The 12,085-nt window shown below is 44.3% G+C and overlaps 1 protein-coding gene across 1 annotated transcript in view; it reads left to right on the top strand.

Annotated features, from left to right (window-relative positions):
• The window catches only part of ARHGEF28 (Rho guanine nucleotide exchange factor 28), an 81,918-nt gene extending 81,509 nt beyond the window's left edge, over nucleotides 1-409 (top strand). The window contains exon 29 of the mRNA XM_065406111.1: nucleotides 246-409. Within this exon, the coding sequence (XP_065262183.1) occupies nucleotides 246-409 (164 nt within the window). The remainder of the gene's footprint in view (nucleotides 1-245) is intronic.
• Nucleotides 410-12,085: the final 11,676 nt, after the last annotated feature.

Raw genomic sequence — 12,085 nt, 5'->3', positions numbered from 1 at the left:
CATCAGCCCAAGCCCTTGGAAAGTAATGGAAAGATATCCATTGATATCACTGGGCTGTGACTAAGGCCTACGTTGTGCTTCACTGTAGGGTGCATTCCTATAGTAACAGCTTTTCTTTATGCACAATTACTGTACGTACACAGTGGTGGTTTAACAAATTGCCAATCACAAAGTAAGAATTTTGTCTGTCAATTCTGAGTCTGAATCAGCTGTTTATTGTACCATGTCCTCTGTATGTGTTACAGATTTAACTGCATCCCAGATCCGGTGTCCAAGAACGCACAGTCTGAATCCCGGCTGCACCCAGGCCCAGCCGCTTGCTGATGTTCTGCTGGTGAACCCGCAGTCTCACAGCTCGCAGGATGCAGAAAACGGAGCAAAAGTTGAAGAAAATATTGTTTACCTCTGATCGCGCATTTTCTAATACCAGTAGCACTTTGGGATGAAATTGTATTTTGCTTTTCTAACTGTACGCAGTTGCTCCCTCGATGACCAAAAGGCTCTAAGAATAGTATTTAATATTCAGTGCAAGATTTTCCCCATCATAAATATAACAATTAAGTTATTTTTTTAAAAGCATTTTTTTGTAATCGTTAATTTATGACACATGGTTTCCAATGCTTCACAAGGAGCAACAGAAAGAAGGACAAGCTCAAAGGTAGTGATGTTTAGAACTGTCATGAAGACACCATCATAAGACTGCTGATATGAACTGCAAAGATCGGTGTTGCTTTTCTCTTGAGTTTAAAAATGCAGATTTCCGTGTTTAGAGATATGTGCCTGCTGTGTGAGCTTTCATAATATGAATCAGTAACTTTTTAACAATAGTGATATGATAGGGGAAGATGGAAGAGTGAGCCTGGGGGGCTGTCATGTTTATAAAAATGTACTCTGCTTGGAGGACTAGCTGGGTTTCTGAGTTCCTAGCCTTGCAGCTTCGCAGAGCTGGGTTCTCACATGGCTCACCTCACAAAGGAGGCTGTCTTTGGGGGGTCTCAACTTAGATCTTAGCAGAAGTCTGTTCACAACAGAGAATCAGTCCGCGTTTGGGATGATTTCTGTGCACAGGTGCTGTAGGTCAGTTTGGCGATGTATTGTGGTATAACTGTGCCTGGTTACAGAAAGTGCCCTTACTTACATTAGCATTAAAATTCACCAAATGAAGCTTTCCCACAGGGAGGGAAAAGAAGAGAAGAACATGTAGCATCTTTAGTCAAACTGAATCCCATTGAGACTTCACTGCTTTTCCATAAAGGAGGAAGCCACCTTTCTACTTTCACTCAGTATGTTAGAGAATAATAAACCAGGACCTGTTCTTGGCTTTTGTTCTTCAGAAATCTTTGTATACTTCTGTTGGATTTAATAAATATTCTGTACCTCTCTGGAAGGTTTTAACTTTCATGACATTCTCATGCTCTGAACAGAGTTAGAAGACCTTCTTTTAAAATGTGTGCTGTCCGGTCTTGTATCTGCACTCTGCTACTTTCAAACACAGCAATGACTGAACTCCAAACAAATGAATTACACCAGACTAACCGAAATTGGTAGATAAACTGATTCACATTTCACATAGGCCTTAGATCAGTGGTTCCAAACTTTTTAGTAAGCGACCCACCAACTGTACTTTGTCTTTTTTTTTTTTTTTTTTTTTACAGTCCAACCAGGGGCCGGGGGGGGGGGGGGGGGCACAGGCCAGCATCCTTCTCCTCCAGCATTGATCACCTGCAGCACCCCCCTCCACCCCCCTAGGCCGGTGTGGGAGGCGTGGGAGCTGGAGTGGGATACTGATTCCACAGCAGCAGCTCCTGTCCCACGGGGCTGGGCTTGGTTCCCTGCTCCAGGTGTTGTGACCTGGTGCATGGGGTCACAATGCTGAGTGGTTGTGTGACCATGGTTGCAAGGTCACAATGCCTGGAGCAGGGTCCAGCCCCATGGGACAGGAACTGCCACTATGGGTTGGGTTCGTTCTTCAATCCTCCCTCCGCACCAGCCCCGCAACCCATCCAGAACCTTCCCGTGACCCACAATCCACCATTTAGGAAATACTGCCTTAGGTAGTCACAAACCTCTACCAAGGAGTTGATAGCTTTATAGTAGATTTCTATTCTACCTGTCTGTTGACAGCAGGCCAGTCTTCTGAACATAATGCCTGCACCCTCATTGCAATGACTTGCTTACTTCCTATTGTTGTAAACTGTACTTCCAGGTGAGTGGGATTAGGAATAGTCCAAAAGTGGCCTTTTTCAAGCTTGATGTCATTGGGTTAGCAGAATGGGTAATTGACTCTCACTTAGACTTAAGCAAATGAGAGGCTTATTCCACAAACACATTGGGCCAGCTCCACTGCTGATATTAATTGGTGTAGCTCCACTCATAGCAGCTGAGAATCTGCCCATAGATCTGTTTTAGGTGGTGTGCTAAAAGTCCAAAGACAAACTATTGGACTAGATGGGCCACAGTTCAAAATTCAGTATGGTAATTTTTACAAACAGTATCTTCACGGGGGAAAGATTTTACTTCTCTCATCGAGTTCATTGAGGAGGCTGGAAAGCTCCAGAAGTAGCTGGCTTGTGCTTCAGCTGTTGTTGAAATTCCTCAGACCCCCTAACATCAAGCAATGTCTTTTGCTCACCTGTGTTTACAATAAAACTTATGAGACTGAAGAAGGCAAAGGCAGGAAACAGGTGGCCTCTGGATTTAGGTATTTGAAATGAAGGAAGTATTTAAAAAATAGGCCAGCATGCCATAGGCAGGTGGTCTTTAAAACAAGACCTAGTGTGCAACCTGAACTCTTGCCATTATTTAGACATTTCTAATATTTAGCTGAACCAAAACATGAGCTTTTAAAAACTAATGAAAATCAGCTAGCTCAGGCTAATAACAATGAAATCGCCTCCTTGAAACAGCACTGTGCCTTTTCAATAGCCACCTCAGTAGACACGTTTTCCATGCATTGTCAGGAGAATATTAATGATCCCTCCTCTGTTTCTCATTTTTATGTGCAGTAGAAAAATGTATTTCAAAGAACTGGTTCCACTTTTTCTCTGACCTGCTGCTGCTGTTTAATAGTACAAATCACCTTGCTTGTTATTACGCCATTTAGCAGCAGGTTTATTTTGCAGGTGCCAAGCATTCCTGTCAGATTTACTTTCAGCTCATCAGGTATGGTATGATTCCTTTCTCTACTATGACTTCCAGAGCAGCTTATCTTTGGCTCCTCAGCATTGACTTTGGTAATACATTTCAATATTGACAATAAAGAAGATTCATCTTATTGAGAGGCACCCACACTGGTGGGGTTCTGTTTTCTCTCTGCTCTTTGAAAAAAATCTTAAAATGTTCCACAATCATTTAATAAAGGGGGTGTTTCTTCAAGTTAATCCCTGGACCATGCCTGGTGCCTTTAGTTTGATGTGATTATGTGATGCAAAGCAAAGATGTCATAGAAAACAGCTTGGTAAAGTTTGTTAGTTTTTAAGGCAAACTCAAAACTAAGCTTTTCAGCAAACCTGCAAGTGCTAACAATACTTATAAACAGCTTGGTTATGGTCCAATGACCTTCATGAAGGGCTCAGTCTTACAAGGTGCTGAGCATACAATCTTTGGGCATTTGGTACCTGGCAAGGTTGGGCTGGAACATACTAAATACTTTATCTTTTTGTCATTTATAGCATAAAATAAAAATCTCTAGCCACCTATTAACTGTCTCTAGAGCCACATCATAGCATTTGCCTGTGCACAGAGACTGTATTTTTGAAATGATTAGGCCAAACCGTTTTCCAGGAATGTGACTAAATTCAATAAAAAGTTTTGATTTCTCAGCAGAGAGCAAAACTTATTTACTGAGGTGATTTTTAAAATCTCTTATGAGATTTGACACATAAAAATGGCAATATTTTCCCTTGCCTGCTGCCCCTGGGGCTGCATGAATTTATGTGCCAGCCCTTAACGTGCAAAATTGAGCAAGATTTTGCACTGTATTTCATCAAGCTGGTGTAAATTCTGTAGTAATGTGCTGTAACACTTGCCAGCACACAGAGTCATGTAGCTATTCAGTCAGAGAAAGACAGAGAGAGAGCACATGCTATAGTGAATATACACCTTTAGTACTTGTATTTTTTTAATGGCAAGGAAAGGTGTTCCTTATATAATTGTAGTGTTACGTTGAGGGAGTTTTCCACATGGATTGACTGAGAAATCAGGAGGGCAAGAGACTTCCTTGAGATCTTATGATGAACGAGCTGCTTGGATAAAATTTCAATCCAGGCTCCTCCTGGGTCCCAGCTCTTTACTGTACTCACTGAGCCATACAATTTCCTTATTTTATATATGGAAGCATGATAGCACATTATGTGATATTATTACATTAATTCTCAGGTGGGGGATGAGGGGTTTGGATATCTCATGGACAAACTACTGACCTTTCTCTTTTTAAATCATAGTCCTAATTTCACCTTGCTTCCCAAGCCTAATTTATTAATTCACTAATCCCCAGTAAATAGCCACATGGAAAAGCACTGCAGAAATAACAATTATCTGGCTAAACTATAATGAGGATAATTACATATTAAGCTCATCTCTAAAAAGGATACATCCTCTCGCAACAACAATCAAACCATGGGATGGGACTGTGGTAATGGCTGCAAGCTGGTGTTGTGTAGTAAGCAAGTAAAGGCTACTGGACAAGCAGTCGTGATATTTGCAGGCCTGTGTGAAACCACACTGGCTCCATCCCTAAGTTCTCTCTGATACAAACTTATAGGGTTTTCTTACTGCTCAGATGTGACCCACTGGGACAGCTTCTTGCTCTGTACCACTGTATGTTATATTGTGCCTAGGAGGCAAAGCATTGAATATAAAACAAGTTCATTTGAATTAATTCATCTGACAATAGGGAACAGATCCAAAGCTAACAGACTAGAGGCTCATTTAAAGACCAAGAACGACTAAATGGTTCAGAAAGGACCTCACTGATACCTAGTTGGTGGCGAAATACCCCAGGCTTCTTGCCGTGGGAGATTTCAACATTCATGAGTCCATATTGACAAGGCCATAGATGTAGAACCTCCCCAAAACTCATCTCTTCACTTGCCTCCCTAGGACTTCCGTAGGTCATCCCTGGTCCAGCCCACACAGCTATCCAGCCACTGCAGCGGAGCCCCGGGCCCTTTAAATCTCCGCCACAGCCCCGAGGTAGCGGCAGCAGCTGGGAGCCCCTGGGGCTCCGTCAGCAATTTAAAGCGTCCGGGGCTCCGCTGTGGTAGCGGTGGCCGGGAGCCCAGGCCCTTTAAATCTCCTCTGGAGTCCCCGGCTGGCACCGCTACCCCAGGGCTTGGGCAGTGGGGCTCTGGCGGCAATTTAAAGGGCCCAGGGCTCCGCTGCAGTAGCAGCAGCCAGGAGCCCCTGGCCCTTTAAATCGCCCCCGGAGCCCCAGGCTGCCGCCGCTACCCCGGGGGCTCCAGCAGCGGGGATCAGGGCATTTTAAAGGGCCCAGGACTCCGGCCGCTGCGGGGAGCCCCGGGCCCTTTATATTGCCACTGGAGCCCCGCTGCCGTAGCCCCATGGTAGTGGCAGCAGCCAGGGGCTCTGGTGATGATTTAAAGGGCCCAGGGCTCCACTGCGGTAATGGCGACCAGAGCCCTGGGCCCTTTAAATCGCTGTCGAGCCCCGGAACTCCCAGCTGCCTCTGCAGCTGGTAGCTCCAGCAGTGATTTAAAGGGCCCGGGGCTCCCAACTGCTGCTACCGCAGCTGGAGCCCTGGGCCCTTTAATTGAGCTTTAAAGGGCCCGGGATTTAAAGGCCCATCTCTTTTGGTTGAGGCCCCACCCCCATGCTCAGGACTCCGGCGTACTGGTAAGTTCTTTAAGTTATCTCTGGAGGATGTTAAACAGAAGCTACTAAAGTTAGACATTTTTAAATGAGCAAGTAAGAATTTAACAGAGCTGGCTGAGGAGCTCATTGGACCATTAATGTTGATTTTCAGCACTCAGGAAGTTCCAGAAGACTGGAAGAAAGCCTAATGTGCCAGTTCTTAAAAAAAGGTAAATGGGATGATCTGGGTAATTATTGGCCTGTCAGCCTGACGTTGATCTTAGGCAAGATAATGGAGTGGCTGATATGGGACTTAATAATGAACTAAAAGAGGGAAATGTAATTAATGAAAATCAGCATGGGTTTATGGAAAATAGATCTTGTCAAACTAACTTGGTAGCTTTTTTTGATGAGATTACAAGTGTGGTTGATAAAGGTAATAGTGTTGATATAATAGACTTCTGTAATGGATTTGACTTGGTGTCTCATGAGATTTTGATTAAAAGACTAGAATGATATAAAATTAACATGGCACACATTAAATGGATTAAAAACTGGAAAACTGATAGGTCTCAAAATGTGACTGTAAATGGGGAATTGTAATTGAGCCCATGAGGATTTAGATCGTTCTAAGTCTCATGGTCATGACAAGAAAGCCCACAAAGCAGGATTCTGTCACTACCAGATCATGCTTGGGTGACAATGCTACCTCCAGTACCAGTTAAACCTAAACACCTGGAACTGATGGCACTGACCCTTAAATCTACGTCCTTTGTTAATAAACATATTCTTAGTTTTACTGCAGACCATCTCAGTGCTGTGTATTAAGGTGGAGTGTATAAACTGTAGTGTGCACTCATTCTTTGGAGGCAGCAAACTTGGCATTACCTGTGTGAGTCTCCAGTAAGAGGGACTGGACACCACGGGGAGAAAGTTTGGAGGAGACTCACGATGAGATGGGTTGTTTGGGTCACCCTGAAAGGAGTAATTGGGCTGGTGGAAGCTCAGGATGAGACCTTTGTGAGGTGGGCAGGCTGCAGGTGTCAGGGCTCTGAGTTAAAACTGCACAGCCAGAAGGCACCCAAGGTTACAGGGCAGGTGGTGACAGAACCCCTTACTGGTCTGGGTGAACCCCAAAAGCATCACAATACACCTGCTGTGAAGAGAAAATTCCACAGGCAACCCTACCAGCCTAGGCCAATGACTCAACAATTTTACCATCAGCAACCTTATGAGCCACCCCATAAGAGGCAAAGGGTTCAAAAATCCTGTTTCCTTGCATCTTCTAAAGCAACACCATCATCTGTATCCCAACCTCTTACTAAAAGTGATGGGCGTTTGAGAGCAGCAACTCACCAACAATGGCACCATTCCATTCCTATGCATCCTTTGAGGTCATCTAGCACTTTTATTTGCACAACTGGAGTGCAGTAACAATGGACAAGTGGATATTAGACATCATCCATTCCAGCTATGCTGTTGAATTAATTTCCCTGCCCCCTCCAAAAACTCCATCCCGTCCCTTTTCAGAGGCCATTCTCATAAGGAGAGTCTCAAACAAGAAGTAGAATCCCTCCTATTGCAAAGAGCAATAGAATGGGAAATCGTCAGTACCAATACTTAACATACTTCCGAGTACCCAAACAGAAAGGTGGCTGGAGACCCATCCTTGATCTCCACCATCTCAACTGCTTTATTCACAAGCTGAATTTTGTATGGTCACTCTGGCATCTATAATCCCATCTCTGGAAAAGAACATGTGGTTTACATGTACTTTCACATGGACATTTACCCTGCTCACAGATGTCGTCTCAGCTTCCTGGTGGGCCCTGACCATTTTCAATACAGAGTGCTCCCATTTGGCCTTGCAACTGCCCAAAGGGCAGTGGTGGGCAACCTGTGTCCCGTGGGCCGCACATGGCCCATCAGGGTAATCCGCTGGCAGGCCGCCAGACAGTTTGTTTACATTTGCATGGCTGCCCGCAGCTCCCAGTGGCCGTGGTTCGCTGTTTCCGGCCAATGGGAGCTGTGGGAAGCGGCGCGGGGTGCAAGGACATGCTGGCCGCCACTTCCCGCAGCTCTCATTGGCCGGGAATAGGACAAATGTAAACAAACTGGCGGCGCGCCAGCAGATTACCCTGATGGGTCGCATGCGGGCCGCAGGTTGCCCACCACTGCCGCAGGGTCTTTAGCAAGGTCTTCCTGGTATTAGCAGCCCATATCAGGTGTGGTGGCTTCACTGTCTTCCCCTGTTGTAATGACTGGCTTCTTGTTGCCTGGAGACATCAAGAAGCCTACAAGTTGACTTTGTTAATGCTTCAGCTCCTGTTTTCCCTAGGGGCCTGGGGTGCCAAAATGCAAGTTTGCGCAGGGCGCCATTTTCCCTAAGGCCAGCCCTGCTCTGAAGCCATACAAAACATCCTTATTAATAGCAGAAAAGATTCCATCAGGAAATGCTACTTAGCCAAGTGGAAACATTTCTCCATCTGGGCACAACAAAAACTCATATCCTCAGAGTCAGCAGATATTCCCCTTATTTTGGACTATCTTCTCTCTCTCAGAATGGCTGGTCTCACCATCAACTCTTTATGGGTACACTTGGCAGCAATCAGTGTGTACCACCCACCTTCACATGGATTCTCAATTTTCGCTCACTCACCGACTAGCACATTCTGGAAAGGCCAAATCAGAACCTTTCTGCCAGTAAGGAAACCTACTTCTCAATGGACTCAAACTTTGTTCTTTTGGCACTCACTAAGCCTCCTTTCAAACCACTATCTACATGTTCCATGTCTGTCTTGTTTATGAAGGTTGCATTGCTTGTGGCCATCATCTAAGTCAGAAGAGCAGGTGAGCTTGGTGCACTGATGGCAGAGCTGCCTCATACCATGTTACATAAAGACAAAGTCTCATTATGTTTACATCCTAAGTTTATGGCCAAAGTAGTTTCAGAGTTTTACCTGAACCAGTCAATCCACTTACCTGTTCCCCCCCCAAAATCACATGCATGTGAAGAGGAGAGGAACCATCATTCCCTTGACATGCAACTTTTTTACCTGCAAAGACAAAGCCAATCAGAAAATCACCCCGCCTGTTTTTTTGCAGTAGTTGAATGAGTCTCAATCAAACTAGATATCCTCTCAGATGATCTCCAAATGGATTTCGGCCTGTACCTTACTCTGCTACCAACCACAGGCGCCGACTCTGTGGGTGCTCCAGCCCTGGGGAAGAGGGTGGGGCCTGGGGCAGAGTGGGGGGGTTGAGCACCTCTGGGGCCCAGAGGAAGCTGGCGCCTGTGCTACCAACTGTCACATCTTCCTCCCCATCATGGAGTGAGGGCTCATTTTACAAGAGCACAAGTGACATTAATGGCATCACTTCAAAAAGTACCTCTAGTGGACATTTTCAAAGCAGCTACATGGCGTTCCATCCACACATTCATGAGACATTATGCTATAGTGCAGAACTCCTCTGCTGACATGTCCTTTGGGACAGTGGTTCTTCAAACAGCTCTACTGCCTGCATCCTCACACCTTCCTCCTACTTGAGTACTGCTTGTCAGTCACCCACAGTGGAACACATATAGGGACCAGCACTTGAAGAAGAGTAAGTTACTTATCTTATAGTAACTGGAGGTTCTTTGAGATGTGTGATCCCTATCTGTATTCTATTACCCTCTCTCCTTCCCCTCTGTTTCTCATCATACTTGGATTCGCGGTAGAATCATAGAAGCTAAGGGTTAGAAGGGACTGAAAGGGTCATCTAATCTAAGCCCCTGCCAAGATGCAGGATTTGTTGAGTCTAAACTATCCAAGACAGATGGCTATCCAGCCTCCTTTTGAAAACTTCCAATGAAGGAGCTTCCATAACCTCCCTGGGCAGTGTGTTCCATTGTCCTACTGTTCTTACAATTAGCAAGTTTTTTCTGAAATTTAATCTAAATCTGCTATGCTGTAGTTTGAACTCATTGCCTCTTGTCCCACCCTATGTGGCAAAGGAGAACACTTTTTCTCCATCTAGTTTATGGCAGCCTTTTGAGTATTTGAAGACTGCTATCATGACTCCCCTTAATCTCCTCTTTTCCATACTATGCATACTCAGTTCCTTCGGCCTTTGCTCATCTGGCTTGCATACCATCCCTTTGATCATCTTTGTCACTTGCCTCTGGATCCTTTCCAGTTTCTCCACATCCTTTTTATGCATTGGTGATCAAAATTAGACTCCGTACTCCAGCTGAGGCCTAACCAGCACCGAATAGAGTGGTACTATCACCTCCTGTGACTTGCATGTTATGCCTCTGTTAATGCAACCAATTGCTTTTGCTTTTTTTGCAATAGCATCACACTGTTGACAATGTTGAGATTGTGATCCACCACAACTCCCAGATCCTGACAGAAGGAGAGAAGTAGAGAAGGAATCAGAGAGGCAGGTAGTCGGCCCTGCCCTCTATCTCCTCAGTTGGAGACAAGGAGAGTGAGGGCACATGCACGGACCAACAGACATTGCTCTCAGGAATTCTCTGACTCAAGGCACATGGAGCACATGATTACACCCACAGTGGAATACAGACAACATTTTGAAAAACCTCCACTTACTAAAAGGTAAGTAATTTACACACCTGAATCCAAACTTCAACCATTCATGCCCATCTCTGATTAAATTAAGTATTTTAAAACTTAAACTACAAACTAGCAGACACAGAAATACACAGGCAAAGATAAATAATTATCAAAAAAGAAAGTGCACTTTGAACATTTTGGGTTTAGCAGATAATTAAACTGCCGACTGTAGGTCTGCTCTAATCGAATGCCGTAAATGGATCTACACAGAATGGATTGAGTTTAATAAAGGATGAGCTTAATTGTGTGGTTCCTGGGGGGCACACACATTGGGAGAGAGATCATCTTCCTCCAGGGCATTGTACCCCTGGAAATCCCTCTGCAAGGGAGAGGATTCACAAATGAGAATGGGGGGGAGAGTAATACTTACATTATTCCTTTCAGCAGGAGTCTACTAAACAATCTCTAAGGATTCCTGACTTCTCTACAGAGCCCTGTCCATGCTGTGAACCTTTTCCTCTGCAAAAAAATGGATTATTCCAGGCCAATCGAGAGGCAGGTGAGTACAGTCAGTATATCTGCATTGGGATGGCCCTGGCCTCAATCTAAGTACCACCAAGAGCTGGAGTTTTGAGGACCAACCTCATTTTGCAGAAGATCAGAGTGGGGCGGGGGGTAGAATGATCTGTTGCAGATTCTGTGAGGGGCCTCATCAAAGTTGTCCTCCACAGTCAGTCTGCCCTGGAGCAACCTGTTCCCATAATATCCACCGGGTACCAGAATGAAAGATTCTTGTGTACACCAGAGTGAGTGTTGGTTGTATGAAAAAGTATGTGTGTGGTGTGTACATTTGGTGATCTAACTCGCTTTATACTTTTACTATGTTGTCCATTTGCCTGCTGTTTTAAAAAGTTTGAGGAGCCACAATGGGTGTCTCAATCATTAATTAGCAAAATAGTGAGATTCTACTGCTACATGAAATCTCATAGAAAGCTCCAAATTCTCCTATGATTTATACAAAGGAAAAAGGGTTGAATATGGTTATACTAACTAACAACATATGTGGTGTTTAATCTTCAAAGCTAGTTGTACCTTTAAAGATTCATAATCTATTCAGTAAATATTGTTTCTTGTACTTCAAAAGGAAGCAATAATTAGATTATCCCAAGGCTCAGATTAACATTTAATTTGTATAGGCCCCCAGAGCAGCAATTTTGTCCAAATACAATATAAAATCCTGTTCTTTTCAAGTCCATGTATACACTGTAAATGTTTAATGAAAGTTGTAATTTCATATACATAGAAAAGATATGATTGTTTATTAAATTAAACAAATGCCAGTTTCACAGTACAATGCACCTTGCACTCCAGTGTCATCAGTATATACATAATATCCTTGATCTGACTGCATGATCTGTACTATGTAATTTATAACAGTGCCAGAAGGCAATCTTTTAGGGCTGATTCTAATCAATCTTACATCAGTTTTTACACTGATGCAACTCCATTGTCTTCAATGGAACTACTCTAGTGTAATTCAGGGTAAATCAAATTAGAATCAAAGGGCCAGATTTTGCCATTTTGTCATTCCCCTTGTGCTGCTTTGGGCAAACTGGCTCAGTCTCCCATGCTGGAAATCCTCTGATGGTAGGACTGTCCCGCAGAGGGCAGAGGGCTAGTGTACCAGGCTCTCAGGACACTCCATCCACCTGTAG

Source organism: Emys orbicularis, chromosome 6 (genome assembly GCF_028017835.1).
Source record: "Emys orbicularis isolate rEmyOrb1 chromosome 6, rEmyOrb1.hap1, whole genome shotgun sequence".
Classification (NCBI taxonomy): Eukaryota; Metazoa; Chordata; order Testudines; family Emydidae; genus Emys; species Emys orbicularis.
The sequence above is the reverse complement of the archived record's forward strand: the minus strand, read 5'-3'. Positions and strand labels throughout refer to the sequence as shown.